Source organism: Engystomops pustulosus, chromosome 2 (genome assembly GCF_040894005.1).
Source record: "Engystomops pustulosus chromosome 2, aEngPut4.maternal, whole genome shotgun sequence".
Lineage (NCBI taxonomy): Eukaryota > Metazoa > Chordata > Amphibia > Anura > Leptodactylidae > Engystomops > Engystomops pustulosus.
Window position 1 is genome coordinate 175998932 of NC_092412.1, and position 27072 is coordinate 176026003.

The 27072-nt window shown below is 44.1% G+C and overlaps 1 protein-coding gene across 3 annotated transcripts; it reads left to right on the forward strand.

Moving 5' to 3' along the window:
• Positions 1–2231: 2231 nt before the first annotated feature.
• LOC140118913 (triggering receptor expressed on myeloid cells 2-like) lies at positions 2232–26437 on the forward strand. Of its 3 annotated transcripts, none has more exons than XM_072137364.1 (4): positions 2232–2291; positions 9629–10034; positions 10126–10239; positions 25697–26437. In XM_072137364.1, the coding sequence occupies exons 2-4, from the start codon at positions 9640–9642 to the stop codon at positions 25854–25856; spliced, it is 669 nt and encodes a 222-aa protein (XP_071993465.1). In that variant the 5' UTR covers positions 2232–2291; positions 9629–9639; the 3' UTR covers positions 25857–26437. The 3 variants fall into 3 exon arrangements, with proteins under 3 accessions (XP_071993465.1, XP_071993464.1, XP_071993463.1); XM_072137363.1 differs by lacking the exons at positions 2232–2291; positions 25697–26437 and adding exons at positions 5938–9194; positions 13568–13906; XM_072137362.1 differs by lacking the exon at positions 2232–2291 and adding an exon at positions 8125–9194.
• The last annotated feature ends 635 nt before the right edge of the window (positions 26438–27072 follow it).

A 27072-nucleotide genomic window follows, 5' to 3' on the forward strand; every position in this document is an offset into this window, starting at 1 on the left:
TATCTTTATTTTTATTTCTCCCCTATGATAAATAACTTTTCACAAATTATACAAAATGTAAATAAGGATATTTACATTCTGAAATTGGGCATGCTCTGAGAAGGTGTAGGGAAATATTTTCTTACCTGCTGTTTCATTATTTACTTCCAAAAGTTCTAGCAAATCCATGAACGTTTGTCTATCCTCCTCGTGCAATGGATCCATCAAGTTTGCTGGTAGAGCAGTTTGAATGCTAATTGCCTGCAAAAGAGGTAAAAATCTTAGGTTAGCTCAAAGTTATTGAGCCTGTTCATTGGAGAAAAAGATAAACCCTTCCTTAGAACATTAATCTCAAGATCAGATAAAAAGACAGAAGATAATTTGATAATTTGCAAATCATTTTTTTTTTTGTTTCTTAGTTGTCTTTTTGATAGTCCCTATTATTTTACTGATAACCATGATTTTTTCTTACAGTCAGCCTTTGCCCAAGTGTGTGGCTCATCTTCCTCTCTTAGATACTTGGACGAGTACTCCTATATTATGTATCTTGGAATATGATGACTCACTCCGTAAGCCTCAAGACTCATCATTTCTTCTACCTTGTTGGATTATGTATAATTGTTATGGGACACACAATTAGTCCCTTACCGCACTCCTAGTGCACCTTATCAGACATATCTAAGACCACAATGAAGCTTCCCATTCCTGTTACTCCTGCTGACTAATTGCTCAGTTTTAAAGTATTGATCTCTATTGGTAATATACTATACATTATTTTTCTTGCTTTGTTTTTTATATTGTGTAATTCTGTATCAAAATTTACTCTCCAGTAGGCAGGTGAATCTGTGCCCTTCCGATACATGTGGCATTACCTCAGCACATTCTATAACAGTGACATTAGGAACAGTATGTGTTTTGATTACCGTATTTTTCAGACTATAAGGCACACAAAATATCCTTAGATTTTCTCAGAAATCAAAGGTGCGCCTTATAGTCCAGTGCGCCTTATATATGAATAGTACTTACAAACAAAAGCTGCCTTGAACAGTGCACAGGTCTCTTACCTGCTGGTCATTCATCCTTATAATCAGGTGCGCCTTATAATCCGGTGCGCCTTATATCTGAACCTAGACGGTTTAGCAGACATTTATTAATGGTGCGCCTTATAATCCGGTGCACCTTATAGCCTGAAAAATATGTATATGTTTCTTTGCTATACCAATGTCTGTGAAGTGATGAATCTTATGGAATCAGCATGGTCATTTTTCTCTTTAAGGGATATTTTTGGTTTTGCTCTCAGTCATTTACTGTAGTTTTGACATCTCAAATATACATCACATTAATCACTAGTATTATATAATCTTTTGTAGTATACAGTCTACTTTTGCGAAAGGGCTTCTTATACATGTATTTTGTATTTTTTATTTTATTGGTGTTACCGCTGTAAAATTTAATACTATTCATTATTATTTTAATGACTTTGCTGCATAATTTTTGTCACTATATTTTGGATAGCTCTATATGTGCTTTGCCGACTCTTTGTGCTTTCGCCATAAAAATGCATATATTTGGTCGCTTCATTCACCCTCATGCAAATGACCTACTGTTGATTATTATCTACATGACTTTTGGTTGGATCTGTGTGTGTTCGCCGATTTCGAGTCTTTTAAAGTCCACTGATTTGTTCGCTTTATTTCTTTGTGGCTATCAGTGGCATTGCATTCATTATCGATACACTTCTTTATGTCCGGTTATAAGGCGGACCTTTGTATTATTGTTTCTGGTTTTTGCTTCTCTGCACAATCAATCAAGTTCACATGATTTATACACTTTTTGGTATCCGCATACACGGCAGACCTTTATACCATTGTCTTTGTCTTTTTTATGCTTCTTTGCACAACTAATCTTGTTGACTTGTCTGATTAGAAAGTCAGTCTAAGTGTATGTAATATGTACATTTATATAGTAAACAAACACAAAAATAAATTTTTTGCGTGATGAACTTTGGTACAACACAATAACATATGCATTTTTTATGGGAGCTGCTATAATCTTTTATATTTATTTATTTATTTGTCAAATAATATACTGTATACACTTTCTTTTATTACCTGTTGCCTGCAAAGGATATTTCTTCAGATCACTCATGTGTTTGATATGGTGGAATTCATACTCCACCCAGTCCTGTTCCTGTGACACGCACGAAAGTAATCCTGGACTTTGACCCGCCCCGGCACTTCCGGCATTTCCAGAAAGGAATGCACGTTGCCAGTAGCATGTCATAATGTCCCGAGGCCGCCACATGTCTTAAGGTACGATCGCCTGCCATACTATCACCCCTGATGAAGCCTACGTAGTAGGCGATAGGTGTTGGACTTCAACTCGTTCTCTGGACGGCATTGGGTAACACATACCATGCTACAATACCCATTGCATGGTCTCCTTGTGGCACCTTATTTAGAAAGTTTTGCAACCATATTATTAGAGGTCCAATTTGGACAATCTATCTATATATTTATTATTGTTGCATAGTTTATGCAACACAATGGGTACATTGTGGTCATAAAGGGATGGACATGGTCAGCAACAATAATCAGGTAGGCTGTGGCGTTGCAACGATGCTCAATTGGTACCAAGGGGCCCAAAGAGTGCCAAGAAAATATTCCCCACACCATGACACCACCACCACCAGCCTGAACCTTTGATACAAGGCAGGATGGATCCATGCTTTCATGTTGTTGACGCCAAATTCTGACCCTACCAGCCGAATGTCGCAGCAGAAATCGAGACTCATCAGACCAGGCAACGTTTTTCCAATCTTCTACTGTCCAATTGTAGCCTCAGTTTCCTGTTCTTAGCTGAAAGGAGTGGCACCCGGTGTGGTCTTCTGCTGCTATAGCCCATCTGCCTCAAAGTTCGACGTACTGTGCGTTCAGAGATGCTCTTCTGCCTACCTTGCTTGTAACGGGTGGCGATTTTAGTCACTGTTGCCTTTCTATCAGCTCGAACCAGTCTGCCCATTCTCGTCTGACCTCTGGCATCAACAAGGCATTTCCACCCACAGAACTGCCGCTCACTGGATGTTTTTTCTTTTTCGGACCATTCTCTGTAAACCCTAGAGATGGTTGTGCGTGAAAATCCCAGTAGATCAGCAGTTTCTGAAATACTCAGAGCAGCCCTTCTGGCACCAACAACCATGCCACGTTCAAAGGCACTCAAATCACCTTTCTTCCCCATACTGATGCTCGGTTTGAACTGCAGGAGATTGTCTTGACCATGTCTACATGCCTAAATGCACTGAGTTGCCGCCATGTGATTGGCTGATTAGAAATTAAGTGTTAACGAGCAGTTGGACAGGTGTACCTAATAAAGTGGCCGGTGAGTGTAGTTTGACCCCCAAACTAAGTGTGGTTCAGATCCAGGATCAGTTTACCTTCTCTCCATATATTAATTTTAGAAACATATGCAAAATATACAATGGACCTAGTTCAGTAATAATATTTTTTCCATATTGAATTTCTAGAATTACCCCAACTCTACAAACATGGCCTGCTGACAAATATATGTATGTATAATTCCTTATCTCCCTATCCCTAAATCCCATATCTTTTATCTCCTGGCTTGGAAGAGCCAAGCACTACTAAAAAGAGGAAAAAAGAGCATATGATGCTAAAAAGTCAAAATTTATTGAGTACACTTAAAAATAGAACATGTAAGCAAAATAGGTGGTTGCTGGGCATTAAACATGTAGGTGCCGGGCAGCAAGTACATATATGAGGCTATATAGTAGACAACATTTATAAAGTGCATAGTGCATAGCCAAGAGGTGCAATACATAGTGAGGCAAACATTGTTAAGTAAATATATCAATAAGTTAAACACACACAATGCACGTACAGAGTAAAGTGACAGAGTATACCTAATAGCAGGTTGTAGTACGGCACAGGGGGCGAGACGCTGCCCAGCACCTCCCCGACACGTGTTTCCTCCAGAGAGGACTTTGTCAAGGGGTGGTGCTAAATCAGGTGGTGGAGGATTATAAGCTATGAGCTGACCAATGGATGAAAGAATACACACCTGCATCTCATGGACAAGAGGAGAGGAATGCTGCGGCGCATGATCAGCGGCTTGTGCGGGCGGGCGGGCAGAGGGCGGGACAAGAGCATCATCCGGAGCAACCATGTGATCCGGACAATGCAATGGCCAGCCCCCGAACATGCACGCGCACAGTGGCCAGCGCGCATGCGCACACTCTACCAACATGTCCAGACGCCACTTTGGAATGGGGCAGCATAGGGAGGTACAGTAAAAAACATTAAAAGGCATGGCGGAATGCCATCTTGACATGGGACAACATTAAAGGAAACCTACCACTTCATTTTGATTTACCTCTCCGAGGTAGCTTCGGCGCTACGCGCCGCCATGCGCGCGTGACGCCTCCGGCACTCCGTATGGAGGCGCGCGCGCGCACGGCCGCGCGCAGCGCCGAAGCTACCTCGGAGAGGTAAATCAAAATGTGTTTAAACCGCAATATAGCGGTTTAAAACACTCGCTAAGATAAGCTCCGGCACCAGCTCACCCTGAGCTGGTGCCCGGTGTTTACATCTCATACCTACCATCAGAAGTGGTAGGTTTCCTTTAAGGGAGTAATGGCAAACAGCTGAAATACAATGAATAGGTGATGGGAATGAAAGGTGTCTGCAGTGAGAGCCAGGGAACAATAGTGATGAAGGGACAATTAAGGCCTGTTGTTAATAAAAGTGTGGGTGAGGCTGGACATGTGATGCAGAATGAGAGTGTAAGTGGGCAAAAAGAATGCCAAAAGGACGTAAATGGACGTAAGTCAGGTGGTGGCGAAACAGGATGGTGTTGAAAAATAATAAGGGAAATCAAAAAATATAACATGAAAATCACTGCAAAATGAGTTGCAGATTGTAAAGGTGGAAAAAATTTAAAATAAAAATAAAAAATGAAAATTAGGAATCAAAGTAGATATGTGGGAGTGTAAATACATGTGTGGTGATGGGGTGATGGGTGTGAGAAATGACAAAAGGGGTACACAATAAGTGAGAGAGAATAAATGAATAAAATGAAATAATGTAATTCCCTATCGCTGCAAAGAAAAATAGAAGCTCAGGCTTGGAAAAATTCCGGTCGGTCAAAGGCTGCGAAGATATGGTCAGTTCATCGAAGTACAACCAGCATATTGTTAACGTTCTATAATAGAAAACTACTTCCATGAGACAGTCATGATGGATAGTTTCTGAGAGCACACAAATTCTTATATTATTTTGATGACCTGGATTTTTGAGGTTATCAAGATGGAAAATATTCTCTCTGATAATGTCCATGTGTGTTTGAGTCTGAGTAGTTAAATTAGCCTGGACACGCGACTGTTTATCGAACTGAGACTGAATAGTGCATAAAGCCACTCATCTCCTGCAGGTCTGTATCATGTGCAACATCCCCCACCGGGGCCTAGCCCTTGAGGTGAGGCCTGGAGTCAGCCGGGGCCCGCAGTACCTGAGTGGCTGGCGGTTGCGGCCTAAGCACGCTATTGTCACGGTGCTTGGTACGGGGGAACCGGAGGGCTGTCCTACAGCCTGGCAGGTCTCCAGCAGGGTGGTGTTGGCAAGAAATGATGAGAGAGAGGCTGCTATAGCGGATCTCCCTGGGGCAACCCCTTAATGTCCCGAGTGTGAGTCTCTGTGTGATGGACAGGGTGCCGGTGATGAAGGCAGCCGTATTAGCAGGGACCAGACGGAGACAGAAGTTGAAGAAAACAACTTACAGTTCTTTATTTGAACCGGCAGGAACCGCAGCAACGTGCCTTTAACAGGTAGATGGAGTGCTGAGATGCTTTTGGAGGGAGCCTCAGGAGATAGTTCACCAGCCTGGATGTAGAGGGCAGGCTGGGAGGCAGCTGTGTCCTGGTAGGAAGCTTCAGCTTGTCCTGTAGGGCTTCAGGTATCACCTTTAAAGGTAAGATGATACCCCTTTCCTCACTATACTAACTCTAGTCTTCTTGCTCCACTCTTCAGAGGCAGGGGCTAGGCTCTTCCTGCTCTGGTATGGGCTAGACAGAGATTACTCACTCACTCACTGAGCTATAAGTCTTCCTGATCTGAGCTGAGCTCAGACTAAACTGATCTGATCTCTCTCCTGAGAGAGACTGCTCTGAGATCTGAGACCTAGAACATTCCTGGCCAGGGGGTTTTATTACTTCCCCTTGGTCAGGTGGTGGCTGCTCCTCCAATCACATCTCAGCTTACAGAGGACAGGATGTAACAAAAGACATTGGATGATAGATTTTACATCATACACAGATTAACTTCTGCCTTGCCAGGCAGGATTCACCACTGCAATATCCCCTATGTCCTATCAGGACCATGTAGTGTGATGTGGGTACATGCAGGTGGGACGTATTCGCAAACACTCCTTCACCATTGCATCGGCGAGGGTGTTGCATACCCCGGGGGCAATTGAAAGAGCCGCCCTCGGCTCGACTACAGATGGCTTGAGGGGGCAGAGGTGGATAAGGGCACTTCTGGGAAGTGCAGGCTATGTGAGGTGTAGGGACAAACCGCCCATGGTCCTGGAGACAGGCACCTGGGTTGGTGTCGGACTAAGACAAAAATATGTAAGTGCTTGACAGTTGGTCGCTGACGCCATTAAACTGAACTGTACAGTAGGAAAGGTGTGGTGTCATGTACTGTAATCCACTCCTTGCACCAAGGCCTGTATATTTGTTATCAACACTTCTTCCCTGGCGGCAATTATATAGTGTGTATATCTGCATTGCGTTAGCATATGCGACACGAGTACCTCCTGACTGACATCCTTACCCATAGTATGAGCGGCATCCAGGTGCTAACTCTGTAACACCCCCGGTCCCCGAAGGACCCGCAGTTTACGGACTACCCCCACGTGCAAACCTCGGTTTGAGGGATAAGGTAGCGGTCAGTGTTTTACAAAAAGACGGTCCGACACAGCCACACTACAACCTGTAAAGCCTATGAAAGGGTTAATGTAAACTACTGGCATAAATTGACAGTGTGCAAACATTTTGGTAAATTCACATTGGCTTAGGAGCCCAATGGGTGCACATCTTGAACGTTATAAACGTTACAGAGGTAGGCTACTCAGGGTAGCAGAATAAATGTCTCTTTACCTGAAAAGGAAAAGGCATAAAAGTGCAAGCATAATGTCCGTACCTAAAAGGAAAGGCATTAAGTGCAAAATAATAATAAATTACATGGCAACCTTTCCTGGTAGTATCTGGCAAAAGTCTCACAGAAGGTCTTTAATAGCAAAGTCCATCTTCTGGGTACAGCCCTTGAGGTGGGGAAAAGTGCACTGAGATGCAAAGGGTCTCCTCTATGTGTAGAGGGACAGAGTCCTTTGGTAGGAATCTCTGCTGTGGCAGAAGAAGGGGTGCTATCATAGCACAGGACAATAATCAGTTCAAGGTATGTCTCTTGACTGAGATAAATAAGGGTGAGCGGGCGCTCAGCCCAAATGGGATAGCAGTAATAAATATACATATGTACAATATTCACAGTACCTGAAGTGGGCTACAGCCCTTCAGGGGTTAATCTTGCTGCTCAAGAGCAGTGGCTGCAGGCATAGGAGCAGGAACTGCAGCATGGACATCACCTGGATGAAGAAAGCAGTGTTGAGATCTGTGACCTGAAGACATCTGGTGGTAGAAACTGGAACTGCTGACATGGAACACCCAGAAGCTGGAGCTGGAACAGCAGGGAGGTTACCTGCGGCGGCAGGCATCTCAGCAAAGGAAGGAGACAGGCACTTCTCTGGCTGACCTTCTGTAGCTGGGGGTGCTGTGGAGCGCATGATGATGATCGCAGGACCTAGCATCATACACAGATTAACTTCTGCCTTGCCAGGCAGGATTCACCACTGCTATCAGGACCATGTAGTGTGATGTGGGTACATGCAGGTGGGACGTATTCGAAAACACTCCTTCGCCATTGCATCGGCGAGGGTGTTGCACATGTCTTTCTTACAACTTTCCGATCTGGCTTTCCAAGTCTTTTTTTAGTTGGGAAGGCACACAGGAGGTCTCCCGGCCAAAGTCACCTCAAGAACAAGCCTTCAGCTACTGTAGGTTAGCACAGTGATTTTCAACCTTTTTTGAGCCGCGGCACACTTTTTATACTTAGAAAATCCTGGGGCACACCACCAGCCAAAATAGCACAAAATGACACTAAAACAGTCATAAAAGGCCTCCCTTTACTAATAAAAAACCTCTAGCGGCCTCCCTTTACTAATTAAAAGACTCTAAAGGGCCTCCCTTTACTAATTAAAAGACCCTAGCGGCCTCCCTTTACTAATTGAAAGACCCTAGCGGCCTCCCTTTACTAATTAAGAGCCCCTAGCTGCCTCCCTTTACTAATTAAGAGCCACTAGTGTGCCGCGGCGCACAGGTTGAAAATCACTGGGTTAGCATATCGCTATGACATGCTGCAGTCTGGACAGAACTTGTGCACAGATTCTCTCGCTCACATCCTCTTCCAGCCACTCCCACCTATGATTCATAAATTTGTTTCAAATGGTAATACACCTAAAATAGTTGCACATGCCTATTGCTAACCAGTGTATGGGGTATACCAGGTTAAAAATACTGATATTGGCTGACACGCTATGTTTTCAAGTAAGAAATGTTTAATAAAGCTGTGGCCGTCCACTCAAACACCAAAAAGTGCTATTATTTTAAGGGAGAGTTAGATTGGGGATAGAGATGATCGGACCCAATGGTCGGTGTTCAGACAAGGGCATGATTTACTATAGTACTAGAGCCAAAATCTCTGCCAGATCAGAACTGGTGTAAACAGGTGTGACCTGTTTACTAATAGTAGATATGGGTGCTGGACAGCCGCTGAGGGGTTGGGGGGGATTTTAGGACTAAAACTCCAGTATTATTGAATTTGCCTCAGTAAATTTCATGAAAATAGGAGTCAGGAAATTGCCACATGTTCTTGTCGCACATTGGAATAATGCTTTATCATACCACATGGTTTTAGCATATAAGTATTCAGCAAAAAATACCTTCATTGCACAACAATCAGTACAAAGCCTGCATGAATAGTCCTTGTCTAAAGCTTTAAAGAAAAGAGGATCTTCTGGATTTGTCTCTCTGCTTGTTGCTGGAATGGACAGATACGTCTTGCAAATCCTTACTGCAGTTTTAATAGGTAAGAATTTACCTTTAAATAACAGTAGATTAATAATTTGACTTTTAATTTGAATAATTGTTTGTAAAATGTTTTTGGTTGTAGATTAATCAGTAGGAATCCTATTATCAGATACTAAAGTTAGTGATATACATTGTTTATACAGTGTTACTGATGATGACCGATCTGCAAGATTAGCCATCAGTATCAGATCGGAAGTCTATAACATGTTGTCATCTGTTTTGAGAGCTTTTATTGTTAATACTTAATTATTATTCTTTGTATAAAAGAAAAAAATCATCAGTTAATGAGATCATTATCTCAAGTCCATTCAATATTATGACATATTGTATGTACAGGTACAGGTTAAATTAATGTTCTGGACCTTTTTTCCAAAATAATGGTATTTTGGCAATTTCCAAGAGGCTTGATTGAGAGTTTCCATCTTTTATCAGGTATATCAGGCATGTGTCTGGCAAAGGACATTACTGTGTATTCTGGACAACCAGGTGAAACGCTTAATATAATTTGTCCATATCAGAAACAGACAGATCGGTGGAAGAAGAAGGTGTGGTGTAAAGAAGATGATGTTGGATTTTGTCAGCTTCTTGTTAGTGTTCATCCCTATTGGTCGAACTTCAAAAGAACAAACATGAGCATTGATATCTCCGACAACTACCATAAAGGCATTCTTACAATCAATATCACAAACCTACAAAAATCTGATGCCGGTGTTTACCAATGCAGGACAGTGAAATTTGGTGATGTTAATACTCTGCAAAGGATTCGAGTACAAATTCTTGAAGATCAAATGAATGTAAACATTTCAGAACTTGATAATGCACAGCACATCATTTCTGGGTAAGATGGCTTGCTGTATTTTTAGAGTGTTTAATATTTCTATAATATTACAAAAAGTTGGTTTAATCATATGTGTTTTATTATTTAAAAGATCACAAACTGAAAAAGAAATCCCTTTGATGTTGGTTGTGATTGGATGCAGCCTTATCTCCTTCAAACTACTGCTACTGGGATCTATCGTCATCTGGTGGAAAAGGAACGAGAGGTAAAAAATCTTTTAACGTTACTTTGATAACCTGACAGAATATTTTCGAAAAATCATGTGTTATCATTTACTAAGACAGTTTTCAATAGTCAGTAGTTTTAAAAATAGTAATACTGGCAGTCCCCGAGTTACGTACAAGATAGAGCCCATAGGTTTGCTCTTAAGTTGAATTTGTATAAGTCGAAACTGTATAGTTTATAATTGTAACCCCAGACACAATTTTTGTTGGTCTCTGTGACAATTGGATTTCAAAAATTTTGGGTTGTCATAAGAACCAGAATTAACAATATAGCTAATTTGCAAACACATTTTATAACTCCTACAGCTGATTATTGTAGCCTAGGGCTAAAGTACAGTGAATTACCAACATCTAGAGGTCCGTTTGTAACTAGGGGTTGTCTGTAAGTCGGGGGTTCTTAAGTAGCGGACCGCCTGTATACAGAAACATCAGCAGCAGAGTTTCTGGCCTAAATAGCCGTTGGATATAACTATACAATATAGAGAGTGGCCTGACTATGCAGGCGAGTGGACCAGTTTTGCAGTAGCTCCTGAGTGCCCACAGGTTTTCCCGTGCCAAACAGTGTACCCCAGCTTTATAACCCAAAGCCAAATGGGCCCTAAGAAGAAGAGGGACCCCCCGAACCTCCCGACACATCAGCCACGGGCAACAACCAGAGGTATAGGCCGATTCCTGTCGCCCTGCCAGCCTACCACCACGAGGCCTGCCGACACCATCATGGCGGCGACCATCCCATTCCGCGGTCCAGTAAACGGGACCCCGAAAAACCCCACGCAGCAGACTCACCGCGGGTCACCCGTTCCTAGGAGAGACACGGAGCCGCTGAAATCAGCGGGGAAGGAGAAGCCGGGGAGAAGCCAGCGGTCGGGAACGAGAGGCGCAACGGCACACGTGAGCAACACAGACATAGCCGCCGCGACACACTCTGTCAGCGTGTCGGCTGGAGGTGAATCGCCCGGCGCCAGCGGAGACCAGACAGTAGATGCCATTGGAGAAACCCGTGGCAAACAGCCGCCCATACATCCCCAGGTGAGCGGGGGATTGGCTAATGTGTGGCCGGAGGAGCACAGGGACACGGGGGATGGAGTGACCGCGGGCCGGTCTTCTCCACCCTCCTCCCGGCAGAAACACGCGGCGTTCCCGCAAGTCAGCCCTGTTGCTGAGAAGGATCGGGAGTAGGAGGACCTGGCCCTGCAGACACCGCACAGACAGTGCCAGGTAGTACAGGCTGATGTACACCGGGCAGCCTCCCCGGAGGCTCCACTTCCTCCCCCACATACCCAGGGGTTACAGCCTGCCAGTAATTGGGATGCATGGGCGCACAACAGACAACAAGGGAGCGCCGCTACCTCACCTGCTCACTAAATCACCACCTGACCCATGGGAAAACGCTCTAGCTGTATGCCACAATAAGGCAGGTGACTCCCAGAATGCACCACAGCACGCCGTGGCCTCACAACTGACGGGACAACCGGGGTCACCAGATCCACCGCCCCTGACACCTCCACTTCAACTGACAACGTGGGACAATGGGGCACAGACGCACACTCTACTCTCACCCACGATATCCCCACGAATATTCGTGGCAACGCAGTCACCGGATCCTATAGCTACCCCTCATCTGTATATCTCCAGCCCTATGGGGTCATCATCGAGCTCACCAGCTTTCATGTCTCCATCATATGATACACAGCAAGCTACGATGCTAGCACAAGTTCTAGAAGGTCTGGCAGAACTACATAACTTCAAATGCCATCTGAAGGCAATACCCACGAAGGAAGATATGGAGTGCTATGTGTCCCGCCTTGAACAATCATACGGCTCTGAAGTAGCCACTCTCAGAGAGGAAGTTCATCAGCTCCAGGCCAGAGTGACGGTGAACGAGGAGGCACAGGCAACCATACAAAACCTGACATACTTGCATACAGCAGCTGTAGTGACTCACGCCTACCAACTGCAATATTTCTCAGACCAGATTGATGACTCCGAAAACAGAGGGAGGAGGAACAACAGAAACAGTAGAATCAGCAAATCTACATGAAACTCTCCGCATTATCTTTAACACAGTGCTAGAGGTACCAGAGGACACCCCCTTGGAACTGGATAGGGCCCACCAGGCGTTGCAGGCCTGTCCATCTTCACGTGATCCTCCCAGGGACATAATCTGCAGGGTGCACAGGTACCAAATAAAGGAAGCCGTAATGAATAAAGCAAGATCCTTAAACCGAATCACATACCAAGGGACTGCGGTTCTGCGGCTACCAGATCTCTCCAGGCTGACACTTCTTAAAAGAAAGGCCCTCAGGCCCTTGTTGGAAATCCTGCGACAGCGCAACATAACGTACACCTGGGACTTCCCATTTAGGCTCCAAATCCGCCATGGTGGCCGCACTCACAGGATTCGTCATCCAGGAGATGTGCCATTAGTGGCAGAAACCCTCAACCTGCCGGCTATGGACTTTCCGGACTGGCCATCGCTCCCAACCCCTATGGGACAGGAGCCACGTCCGCTCCCTCAACGTGCACCCAGATGTGGGGCGGGAAATGGCCCTAGGGGCCCATATCAACAACGGAGGCGCCCAAATGACCCATAGGACTGGAACTGAAAGCCTGCACGTCCTCAGATTCCACATACTTCCTCGAGAGTATCCTTTTTATATATAGGGACTGTGGCAAGCTAATACTTGGTCCTTCATATTATATATGTTTCTCTTTTGCAAAGTATTCTTAATAATGCATCATTTGTTAGTTAGCTGGGTTACACATGTTGATGATAATATCAATTATGGAGCACAAAGCACGGGAGCCTTGGACGTGGGCTCGCTTACAGGTTAGGCTTCTCTCCACCCAGGATAGCGTGTTCAGCTAGTCTGCACACGCAGTTTACATATCCCTACCTTTGTAGAGGGACTATTGGAATATATTTAGCCTTTTACCTGTATATCTTTTTTTTTCTTTTCCTTTTTTCCTCTTATAGTTTGTTTATCTTTTATTCAGGTTACCTGTTAGCGAGTGTGAGTGTCTGTCTGCGTCTAACCCTCACCTTCCTGTTACCCTCTCATACCCAAGACCCATACACCTCAAAGGGTCCCTACACCAGGGCTAAAGTCAAAGCGCTACTCTCCAGGGCTCCATCCCTTGCTTCAGTTCCTTATATCAGATAACCTTTACCTCCAGCTATCGGTCGAGTAGTTGTCGCCTCATGGCAACTTTAAAGATTGGATCCTTGAATGCCTAAACACTCCTCAGAAAAGATCACAGATATTATATGGAATGTATAGACAGGGTGTGAAAATCTTGTATTTACAGGAGACCCACTTCAAAACCAGACACTTCCCAGAAGTCAAAGACTGATATTTTAACACCTGGTTCCACAGCACTAACCCAGAGTCACGCTCTAAGGGAGTCTCCATTGCTGTTCACCGCTCCATCCCGCATGTGCTTCTGGACCAATTGCTAGACGAGGCAGGTAGATGCTTTCATTAAAATACAAATTTATGGCCAGATCTTTACCTTGGCAAATCTGTACTTGCCCAATCGCTCCCCAATCCCAGCCTGTAGGAGAATTCTCCAAGATCTAGCAGGATTCACCGAGGGGTTATTGATATTGGGTGGGGACTTTCATTTCCCAATCGACACTAATCTTGATACTTCATCAGGAAAAACCCACACTCCCCTACGACAGATGAGCTTGATCAAAAAAGACCTACATGGCCTACAGTTGGTAGATAGACAGGATAGAGATTTCACCTACTATTCCCCAGCTCATGACTCATACAGCCGTATAGACATGCTTTTTATCCAACACAGTGCCCTGATGTGGGAACCAACAGCAACTATAGGCAATATCGTTCTGACGGACCATGCCCCAATATACTTGACAATAACCATACCGACTGTTGACAAGCGTCCATGGTCATGGCGCCTTAACGATTACCTGCTCAAAGACGCCCTTTGCGCACAGGAAATCGAAAGTACTATAGAATGTCACTCCCGCATGCAGGACCACCGCCCAGAGGACCTACCGATGAAGTGGGAAGCCCTCAAGTGTGAGTTACGTAGTCGATTTACTGAGCATGGAGTTAGATTAAAGAAAGAAAATGCATTTAAACTCACCTCCCTACTACAGCGACTACACACAATCGAGCAGCGTCACAAGGCAAAACGGTCCCCAGAAGACCTCGCCAAGCTTATGATAATTAGAGATGAGATAAGGGTCCTACTAGACCGTAAAACGCTGTCCCAACGTCTTCAATTTAAGGGCCGCCTTTAAGAACACGCAAATAAATGTGGACGCCAGCTCTCTAGACTTCTACACCCTAGATCGGGAGCAACACATATACCTCGTATTAGGACCGTTAGGGGTGAGGTCACACACAACCCAGCCGAGATCAGTTCAGAGTTCGGCTCGTACTACACCCAACTGTATAATATCAAGGGTCAGTCTACAGACCTAAATCGGTCACCCATGACCACAAAAATACAAGAATACATAAAAGAGACGGTACTGCCCTCCTTAGAAACAGAGGAAATAGAGGTGCTAGAAAAAGATTTCAGTGAAGAAGAGGTGACCGATGCTATCAAAATCACACCGGTAGGGAAAAGCCCAGGGCCAGATGGATTCTCCCCTGCCTTCTATAAGGCATTCAGGGAAACATTGTCCCCATTCATGACACACATGTTCAACACCATATCCCAGCATTCGGCCTTTCACCCCCAATCCTTGGAGGCTAACATTAGTGTACTGTTGAAGCAGGACACGGACCCCTTAGCACCGGCGAGCTACAGACCGATATCACTATGGAATGTAGACCTGAAATTATACTCTAAGGTCCTGGCAGACCGCCTGGCCCCTCTCCTCCCAAAAATACCCAAACTCGGACCAGGTGGGCTTTGTGAGGGGAAGAGAGGCTAGGGATAACTTGATCAAGACGTTTACTCTCATGCAACACGCTCAGAAGAGGTCTGTCCCCTCCTGCCTTCTAACGATTGATGCAGAAAAGGCCTTTGATAGGGTAAACTAGGGGTTTATGTTGTCCGCCCTTACACACCTGGGGCTGGGCCCGAAGTTTTTGGGGAGGGTCATGGCCTTATACAACCAGCCCACTGCTAGAGTCAGGGCTAATGGGTTCTTCTCTAAACCAATCCACATTAGGAATGGAACATGCCAAGGATGCCCCCTCTCACCCCTTTTATACGTGATAGTGATGGAACATCTGGCTACGGCCATCAGAAATAACCCAAACATACATGGCATACAAGTGGATCAGCGTCAATACAAAATGGCGCTCTCTTGCTCTATGTTTCTCAACCCAGGATTACACTCCCCTCCTTATTGAAGGAACTCGAGAGATATGGCCAATTGAGCAATTTCAAGATTAACTACTCTAAGTCAGAGATGCTCAACATATCTCTACCCCATACTGAACCACAGTCCGTCAGGGACCACTACCCTTTTTGCTGGCGGATGCAGTCCATTAAATATCTGGGGATTCAGGTACCAGTAGACCTCTCCAAGCTATACACATACAACTACCTACCATTGCTGGAGCGTACATTAAAAGACTTGGAAGGATACAATAGGAAACAGTTATCCTGGTTTGGGCGAATCAACGTCATAAAAATGGACATCCTGCCCGCTTTCTCTATATTTTTCACTGATTCCCAATTATGCCCCCCTCCTCATTCTTCCAATCAATCCGGTCAGCGCTCCTCCGATTCATATGGGGCTCAACCCTCCCGTGGATCGGATGGCGGTTCCTGATTAGACCAAAATCAGCTGGGGGAGGGGGGGTACCAGACTTCAAGCTCTATCACCAGGCTGCCGTTCTAGTTCATCTACTGGATTGGCACTACCACCTGTCCACTAAACAATGGGTCCGTTTGGAATAGTATAGTTCCCCGATCCCCATCAAGGTGATACCGTGGGTACCTTCCCAACGTGTAGATATAGAGCCCCAGACACTGTTCTTGGCATCAACACTGAAATTCTGGAGGGCCCTCACCCAGAACAAAATTCTGTCTCGACCATTAAGTCCACTCATGCCTCTATTCCGTAATCCCAACTTCCCGCCGGCATTCTCCAGGACAGTCTTTCTAGGTCCGTATAGTCACGAAGACCTTCGAATGCATGACATTCTGGGAGAGGCCCCGATTCCATCACACCAAGAATTAGTGGGACTGGCAACCTCTTCTAACTTATCGTGGTTAGAGTTGACTCAACTGGAGTCATTTCTGAAGCGCCCGGGACCAGGGGCGTCTTTCAACAAACAACTTACCCCATTTGAAGCCCTTTTTAGGTTAGACATTCCTCCGGAACACTGCAACTCTCAAATATATCACCTCCTCCTGAAGGAATCGGACACCACTCCCTTGCCATATGTGGCGGGCTGGGAGAGGGACCTTAACATCCCACTGTCTGCAGAAGACTGGGATAAGGCATTTCTGTTTACTCACAAGCTCTCGGCAGCCAGCTCATGTCAGGAACGAAACTACAAAATCCTCACTAGATGGTATAGGGTCCCAACCCTCTTACACTCCATTTATCCTGCACTCCAGGACACATGCCGGAGATGTGGTAGACACAAGGGAACTATGTTACACATCTGGTGGACGTGCAACGAAATTTCGCATTTCTGGAACCAGGTGTTTGATATCACGTCCGAATTCACAGGGCAGTCAGCCCCCAAAACACCCGAGATAGCTCTACTATCAATACTACCCAGTCTATTGGAAGTCAAAAACGGAATCTCCTGAGATTTTCACCTATTGCTGCAAGGTCGGTAATACTCAGGAAATGGCGAACCAATACACCTCCCACAATCTCCGAATGGGCACAGGAAATGATATATATACATCGCATGGAGGAATCCATTGCAGACACATCGGGCATGGGAGAGAAATTCTTAAAATTATGGCAACCTTGGATTGCATTCAGAGAAACCCAAAGATTCAAGGACATCCTAAGCCCAAAACCTCAGACAAGCCTGTAAACACAACACTGTGGGGGTCATTTACTAAGGGCCCGATTCGCGTTTTCCCGATGTGTTACCCGAATATTTCAGATTTGCGACGCTTTCCCCTGAATTGCCCCGGGATTTTGGCGCACGCGATCGGATTGTGGCGCATCGGCGCTGGCATGCATGCAACGGAAATCGGGGGGGGGCGTGGCCAAACGAAAACCCGACGGATTCAGAAAAACCACCGCATTTTTAAAAAAAATGTGTCGCGTAGCTTGCACTTACCTTCACTCAGCCCGGCTCGGTGTGTTCCAGTGCGTTCCGGGGAACTTCAGCGCAGGAACTGCCTTAATAAATCCCGTCCGGACCCGAATCCACCGCAGAGAACGCGCCGCTGGATCGCGAATGGACAGGGTAAATAAATTTGCCCCTGTACGTCCCTATATCTTACCAGACTACGCACTACTCTACCGAGAACCTTATCCCCCTTCTTGGACCCCACACCCCTCTGTCTTTGTCTCATCCTTCGTTAATGGAATGAATGTATTTGTTTGTCTGTCACCATATACACCTGCCCAGAGGCCACATCAGAGCTATAGTCAAATACACAAGGCTAGCAATAGGAATTACTCCAAATAGAATAATAGGGTCAGACGGTACTGTCTTGAAAAAGCCCCCTCATGGTTGTTACCAATTTTAGTACATACGGGAGGCGGCAAGGATTCACCCATGAAAAATATATCACAGATCCATTCAGAGATCCCGAGATGGATAAATCCTCATGAGCATCGTGTATGCAACAATCTTCATTAGAAGGATAGATTTATTGGATCCATAAGAAGCATGTACCTCCTTACTGACAGGTGTCAGAAAAGGCCGGGCAACTGTCAATTTTTTCTCTCTTTTGATGTATACCTGCATTTCTTATATGTTGTGTTAAACATGTATTACTGAAAGTTTGCCTTGTTATCCTTGTTTGAAAATTGATAAACTGATTTAAATATAAATATACAATATATACAGTACATATATACAAATACATATATACAACATATTTCTGCACCCATAACTTTATTATACTTTGTTGCATGGAGATGTGTAAGATTTAATTATTTTTTATGATGAGCTGAAATTTTCATTGATACAGTTTTGAGAACTGTATGATCTCTTGATCACTTTGTATTCAAATTTATAGGTAGCAAAATTATGTAAAATGGTGTCAAAGACATCTGTAAAATTTTTATCGTTATGGAGTCCTCCATATGGGACAATTATTTAGATATCTTGATATCTTGGGGATATGATTTCATGATTCATGATTTATTAACTTACATTTTTTAAAATACATTTTCAGGTATAACCCTTGTGGACCATTTTTTACCCCTTACTTTGCAACTTTACTGCTGTTTTATTGAAGTTTTAGCTTCCAAAACTCCAATATTATTGTACAGAGTTTATCTACACTTTTGCAACATCCCCCACCTGGGCCTAGCCTTTTCTTGGGGCCTGGAGGCAGCCGGTGCCCAGAATACCGGAGTGGCTGGCGGTTGCGGCCTAGGCACACTAGTGTTACAGTGCTTGGTATGGGGACCAGAGGGCTGTCCTACAGCCTGGCAGTAGGTGGTGCGTGCAAGAAATTGTAGAGAGGGAGAGGCTGATGTACTGAATCTCCCTGGGGCAACCCTTTAGTGTCTGTAGTATAAGTCCCTGGATGATAGATGGGGGCGCCCTTGATGGTGACAGCCGTAGCAGGGACCAGACGGAGGCAACGTTGTGCAAAAATAACTTACAGTTCTTTATTTGAACCAACAGCAGGCAACGCACCAAACAATTCTGTACAGAGGCCGGATTGTTAGATAGTTCGGATTACTGAAGAATGGTCATGGAGAGTGAACCCTTAGGAGTTTCTTCACCAGTCTGGTTGTAGATGCAGACTGGGATGTAACTGTGTCCAATGCTGGAAGCTGCAGCTTTAATCCTGGGTGTCCTGTGTGTGTGGGCACTAGAGATGTACACCACACACTGGGGGTCATTTATTAAGGGCCCGATTCGCGTTTTCCCGACGTGTTACCCGAATATTTCCGTTTTGCGCCGCTTGTACTTAAATTGCCCCGGGATTTTGGCGCACGCGATCGGATTGTGGCGCATCGGCGCTGGCATGCGCGCGACGGAAATCGGGGGGCGTGGCCGAACGAAAACCCGACGTATTCGGAAAAACCGCCGCATTTAAAAACCGAAAATGTGTCGCATAAGGACCGCTTACCTTCACCTGGTCCAGCTCGGTGCATTCCGGCGCGATGAGTTTACTTTCAGCGCAGCAGCGCCACCTGGTGGACGGCGGAAGAACTACCTTATTAAATCCCGGCCGGACCCGAATCCAGAGCGGAGAAGCCGCCGCTGGAACGCGAATGGACCGGGTAAGTAAATTTGCCCCACTGTCTCTGGTCACTTAGTGGTCTAATGGATGTGCTTTCTAGGAAAGCTTGGTTCCAAGAGCTTGTGCTCTAAAAAGTTTATGGAACTCAAGACCTCTCTAGTGAGAGGTGGCTGGAAAGAGGCGCTCCTCAGTCAGAAGCTGGGCCTTAAGAGATACTTGTCATTTCCTGTCCAGAGGTTTTGTTACACTCTGGTCAGGTGGTCTCACTCTCCAATCACAATCCAGTTACAAAGGTGGAACATCATTGGATAATAACAATATCAAATACAGATTAACCCTTACCTGTCCAGGCAGAATCTACCGCTGCTAATTACCTCTCTCTAACTATATGACCTTGAAGTGAGTTGTACAGGCTCACCTACTGGGGACACACAGACAAAGGGGCTTATTCGCAATGACTCCTCTGCCTATACATTGCCAGGGGTGTTGCACTTTCATTGATCTCCTATTAGTAGCTGACACATAGAAAAAGAGAGATGAGACAGAACAGTACCATGAGATTGACATAAGACACAATAACACACTCAGCTCTGCTTATTCATCTCATCAATAAAACACAGTCAGAACTGCTATGTTACCCCCTCCCATGGGATCCAGAGCATATCTTGTTTGTAGAGCAGCTGCTGCTTTGTTCTCTCCACCCTGATAGAAGCTTGGCTGAACCATTAAGTGCCTCTGTCTGTAGTGTGCTGTCTACCTTCTACCCATCCCCACTCTACTGCAATGCAAGATAATCCAGAGCAACGGTTCACAACCTGTGAGTCGCAACCCTGGCAGGGGTCAAACGACCAAAACACAGCAGTCGCCTAAAGCTATCGGAGCCATGATTTTTTCACGTGTACATTATTTTATAACAAGTGTGAATTATGCACGCACTAGATGCTGCGGGACCTTGAAAAGGTCTCGCTGCAGTGGTCGCTATAGCAGCTGTTTTTCTATACAGAAATACAGCTCCTACAGCCAGCCGGCTAAAGGACCTGTGATCCTGGGTAAGATGTGGGGAGAGGATTCTTTGTTGTGTGTGGGGGGGGGGGGGCAGATTTTGGAAGCGTTTGTTTGTTTGTTAAAGGAGGGGCAGATTTGGGGGCAATTTTGTGTTATGGAGGGGGGAGGGGGGACAAGACCATCAGTTGGGATTCTGTATAAAGAGAACCCGTCATGCAAAATAACCCCCCTAAACTAAATATATTTTCATAAACTGCCATTAGAGAGCATTGCCCTTATCCCTTCATTGTCCCTCTACATGACTATAAACCTAAGCAATGAGGTCCTAAAGCTGTATGCAAATGACCTGTGAAATGTCCAATGAAGCATTAGCATATTCAAGCTGTCCACTCTATTCATGAGTGGGAGGCACAGACACACCCCCAGTGCATGACTGACAGCCTGTATAATGATGTGAGGCTGTATAATGATGTGCTTCCTGGTGCTGGTGGCCACGCCCCCTGCAGCCTGTGTGTGCATGTGTGTGTTTAGGAGAGATACAGCAGCTCCAGGCAGCCATGTTACAGCAGAACATGTCAGATTCATGTGTAGCTGATGTCTGTGTCTCTCACCTGTATATTAGGAGGATGCAGCATGTCAGCAGATGCAGCACACACACTAGCCATGCTTTACTATACATTACACACAGACTTGAGCAGGGGGAGGGGAAACAGGGGTGACATCACTGCCTCTGACCATGTGACCAGCCTCATTTACATGATAAAGAATAGATGATTTTACAATGAATAATGTATGAAATAACTAGATAAAGGCTGGGATGGATCCTTGTGAGCTGCTCCAACAGGTAGTAGTGACAGGACAAGTGGCAGAGACCTGATGACAGGTGTCCTTTAAGGAGGGAGGCAATACCTGGGGGGGGGGTTCTGTGTGAGGAGGGGGTAGTAGACTTGGGGGAGCTACCTGAGTGAGGTGAGGAGGAAGACAAGACCTGGGGGGGAGGTGTGTTATAGTAATTATATTGTTTTATTGTTTTACATAGGAGGCAGTAGTATAGTAGTTATATTCTTCTACATAGGGGCAGTATTATAGCAGTTATATTCCTGTACATAGGGGCAGTATTATAGTAGTTATATTCTTGTACATAGGAGCAGTATTATAGTAGTTATATTCTTCTACATAGGGGCAGTATTATAGTAGTTATATTCTTGTGGTTTGGGGTCACCGCAACATGAGGAACTGTATTGCGGGGTCACAGCGTTAGAAAAGTTGAGAACCACTGATCTAGAGGCAATTGTCTGACCATAGTTGTTGTACGGTTGGATCCAGGGACTATCAAAATTGTAAACATCAGGACTGATAGAGACAGGTTGGAATCGTATATATGAAATGCTGTGTTTTTGTTAATTACATTGAATTAGAGAATGTGTTTTTTTGTTATCCTGAGTATATTTAAATGACATCTATCATCATATTACCTGTTGGTAGATGATTAATACTTACCTCCCCATCCCATCCCCACATATACCAAGCTTAATTTCCTGTAACTTTGGTCGCATTTTTGGGAAAAATAAGTTAATAAAATATTCAAATTAGCCTGTGGTGCTCTATAGAGCACCACCAGGCTCCACCGTAATGTTATTTATTCATGCCCTGGGGCAGCCCACTACTCCACACAGATTTCTCCAGATCTTTCAGGTTTTGGGGCTGTTGCTGGGCAATATACTGTAGTGTTATTACTCTCTCCCAATTTGTTTCAGATGAGGAGACTGGCTTGGGCACTTCTTATAGAGCCACTTGTCAGTGGCCCTAGTTGTCATGCTGGAAGACCCAGCCATGATCCATCTTTTTCCAATTCTCTTTTTATTTATTTTCAAAAATGAAGAACAATAGAAACAAAGCAGATTACAGTGGGCTCTGTACATCTAGATGAGAGCCAGGTATATTGACATTCAACAGATGCCCCGGTGGAGCTCAAGGTATAAGATATTTTGCATCTTTAGAGGGTTCTATGAATCTGCATGAGCAGAAAATACATATATAACGATGAGGGTGACATCCAATAGGTGGCTATTTTGGGGATAAGAGAGGGGGAAGCCATAATCCCTCTTTAATACTCTTTCTGATGAAAAAAGGCTGTTGTATCTCCTAATACTTGGCTCCATACATCTTCCACCCCCAAAGTATGATGTTTCCACTCTCATGCTTCACAATTGGGGTGGTTTTCTTGGCCTAAATGAAGAACTTTTAATCCATGACAGTATAGTGTGTTATTTACTTTAATCCTTAAGACTTCAGGTCAAGGTCATTGACAAGGTCCTCCAGTGTTGTTATGGGCTGATTCCTGACTTTTCTCAGAAAGTATGACAGTCAGCTTGCGTTGATTCCATTTTCTTATAATTTTACCACCAGTTTTTGCCGTCTCACCAAGCTGCTTGACTCTTGTCCTATTGTCCTAGTCTTGTTGTCAGGATCAGTGGTAGTGGATCCTCTGGACCACCACGTATGATGATGTAAGCCAACACCTGGGACCGGAGTCTAAGTCTAAGTTTTCACCAGAGCCCGCCGTAAAGCAGGTTTTACTTGCCCACCAGGTTGTTCCACAGGTGCAACTTTGTCCGCAGTGGCAGACAAGGCAAAATACAGAATTGTGAGGGGAAAGCGTGGTCGGGGACAGGGAGGAGGTCAAGACAGGCAGCACGTCAAGACAGGCAGCACAGGATCAGAGTCAGGGACGTAGCAGAAGGTCAGGACGAGCAGCACAGAAGCGAGGTCAGGAATGGAATCAAGGTCACAACGGGAAATCAGAATAATCGGACAGATCATCAGGAATAAGCTTTCTCTAAGGCAATGAGGCACAAAGATCCGGCAGGGTGTGTGGGGAGAGGCTGAGTTAAATAGAATTCTGGGTAAGGCCAGCGCCAATTAACGGCGAGCTGGCATTTTAAATCTTGCGCGCGCGCTCTAGGGGGCACACGGGGGGCACGGGAGACCTATGTCTCAGGTCGCAGGCCACCCGTGACACTTGTGCAGGTCTACAAGTTTGTGCCTGGTGTCCTTAGAAAGCTCTTTGGGCTTGATCATGGTGGAGAGGTTGGAGTGTGATTAATTGTGTATACAGGTGCCTTTTATACAGGTATCAAGGTGCAATTAAAACAGGTAATGAGTACAAAGTAGGAGGAGCTTCTTAAAGAAAAAATAGCAGGTCTAAGAGAGCCAGATTTCTTGCTGGTTGGTAGGTGATCAAATACTTATTTCATGTATTAAAATGCTAATTAATTATTTAAAAACCATACACATTCAACAGTCTCTCAATCTTTAAGTGTACCCACTTAAAAATTATACATCTCTTCTTTATTTGGAGGTGGAGAAATTGCTAAATCAGCAGTACAGGCAGTCCCTGGGTTATAGTGGGCAGAGAGATCTGTCTGTAACTAGGGTTCGGGTGTCCGTCAAGGACTGCCTGTAAATCAATTACATATTTTACTATATGTATGTATACACACATATATATATATATATATATATATATATATATATATATATATACACACACATATATATATATATATATATATATACACATAGCTTCAGTAGAGGCTGTAATGTTTCGGTGTAGTATGAACAAATCCACTTAATTTTTTACTTTTGGCCTTTTTCTTGGATACTGTATATTATATGAAGTTTTTTTTCCAGACTCTGTTGGCCTTGCAGCCACATTCTATATACAGCGCTACTCTGGAATTTTGTTTTGATATACATATATATGTGTGTGTGTGTAGATATATATACCATATATATACTGGAGTATAATACGAGTTTTTCAGCACAAAAAATGTGCTGAAAATCTCAAACTGGGCTTATACTCGAGTCAAGAAAAAACCTCACCTGCTGACACCATAATATGCGCCGGCTGGGCCTTGTGCACAGACCCGGCGCTGACCTGGAACTGAAGAAAGAAGGGGACCTGCCCGGGGTTTCAAAAAAGTGAGTACTTAGTTTATTTTTTTTTGTGCTGGGCAAACTGGGGACTGGCTAGCTATATACTACATGGGACTTCTTATATACTACACGGGGGCTGGCTACATACTAAAGTGGGCTGGCTATATACTACAGGGGGCTGGCTATATGGTAAAGGGGGATGGCTTGCTGTATCCTAAAGGGGGCTGGCAATATACTAAAGGGGGATGGCTGGCTATATACTGAAGGGGGATGGCTGGCTATATACTAAAGGGTGCTGGGTGGTTGGCTATATACTAAAGGGGGCTGGCTATATACTATAGGGGGCTAGCTATATACTACAAGGTGGATGACTAGCTATATACTACAGGGGGATAGCTATATACTACAGGGGGCTGGCTGGCTATATACTATAGGGGGGCTTGCTGACTATATACTGGGAGCCTGTGACCAATGCATTTCCCACATTCGGCTTTTACTCGAGTCAATAGGTTTTCCCTGTATTTGGTGTTAAAATTAGGTACCTCGGCTTATACTCAGGTCGGCTTGCACTCGAGTACATTCGATATTCCTTAGCGTGCTACTGTTTTGGTTTTTGTTTTGCTTTTTATATTTGTATATATCTTTATACACAAAAAAAGAAAATCCAAGAAAGTGGCCCCATCTTCAGGAGTGCCACTTCTTTGGATTTTCTTAGTGTCTTCTATGGACTGGGTATCCTGTCCAACCTTAGCTGTGCACCATATTACGACTTTGATCCTATTGATTCACAGTGCTACTCCAAAACTACATTTGTCTGGCTGCTAAGTATATACAGTATATACATATATCTACAATCATTTTCTTTAACCTACATATAGACCAATTTGACATGCTTTGTGCAGTGCTTCGTAATCTGTGTGCGCTATATAAATAAAGAATTATTATTATTATTATTATTATTATTATTATTATTATTATTATGGTCACTGCCCAGTCCCACTTCAAGTATCTAATAGTACCAATTTTAATCCCATAAATCCAGTAGACTTGGTTCTGTATATATGGTTCTGATTCTGTTATAATAATTTTCAGTATGTGTATTACAAGTTTTTTGACTTATAATGACTTCTCAATTGTCTCTTCTCAATTCTCATATAGCTTTTATTGGACCAGTACAGACCACGAACCATTTTCTATGCCTTTATCTGCTGGACATTCAGATGCTGAATATTCTCTACCCAATGACAGAGAGGAAAACAATGACTACCCACAGTATATCAATTACCTTTATATCGGACATCTAAATCAAGCTCATTAGCAGTTATTACTATTTACATCAAAATATATATTGGTATAAGGCTTCTATTATATTCCCAGACATTCTGTGTTCTATCTTTGTGTTTCTGCTGCAAAATACAGATTTAAAATGTTCTTCCCACTACATGTTACAGGTCAAACTCAATTTATTTTAACTCAGATAAAATTTGGTTTTTTTGCCACTACATCAGTTTTCCACATAACAGTGTGGAAAGATCAATATGTGAAGTGAATGAGGGAACTGCTAAAAAAAAGATAACACTTGTTGTGTTTCAAAACCCATGTTGTACAATTAATTTCAGGCATTCGGAAATGAATCCTAATATTTTGAAAGAATTCAATTGCACATGATTTTGTCTTATGCTCCTCATTAGTCTTAAAGTTGCATGTTTCTTTTGTGATATATTATGAAGTATTGTTATTTTCTTCCCTCCTTAATCCTTCTGAGTTATGAAGTTATTAAACAAGTTTAGTAAACAATCCTAAAGTGTACCTAAACAACATTTTATAAATTGATAGTTCAGATGTTAATAATAAATTATGTAAAATACTTTATTAAAGAAATATGTTCCTGTGTTTCCATCTTTTTCTCTGCCTCTCTTCTTTAGAATACTTTCCCATCTTTGGTTTTTCAGATGCAGTTTTTAATAAACCCTAAGTGGAGTAAAAAAATATATATATCAATGATATTGTCTCACACATTGGGGTCATTTACTAAGGGCCCGATTTGCGTTTTCCGACGTGTTGCCAGAATAATTTCAGATTTGCGCCGATTTTCCCTGTATTGCCCTGGATTTTGGCGCACTCGATCGGATTGTGGCGCATCGGCGCTGCCATGCACGCGATGGAAATCGGGGGGCGTGACCGAACGAAAACCTGCCGAATTCGGAAAAACTGCCGCATTTTTTAAAAAAAAAGTGTCGCGGGACTCGCGCTTACCTTCACTAGGAATAGGCCGGTGAACTTCAGTGCATTCCGGCGGGCCTCGGGGAACTTCAGCGCAGCAGCGCCACCTGGTGGACGTCGGAGGAACTACCTTAGTGAATCCCGGCCGGACCCGAATCCACCGCAGAGAACGCGCCGCTGGATCGCAAATGGACCGGGTAAGTAAATCTGCTTCATTGTGATCCAGATAAACTGCACACTGCAGAAGGAAGGTCGGAAAAAGGGCACAGAAAAGATGCTTTACTTGATTAAGTATATTATAAAGTTTACCA

Coding starts and splice junctions, on each gene's coding strand:
- LOC140118913 (XM_072137362.1), top strand. CDS start 9,152: ATGGACAGATACGTCTTGCAAATCCTTACTGCAGTTTTAATAG. Junction 9,195..9,628: donor CCTTACTGCAGTTTTAATAG/GTAAGAATTTAC, acceptor ATCTTTTATCAG/GTATATCAGGCATGTGTCTG. Junction 10,035..10,125: donor GCACAGCACATCATTTCTGG/GTAAGATGGCTT, acceptor ATTATTTAAAAG/ATCACAAACTGAAAAAGAAA.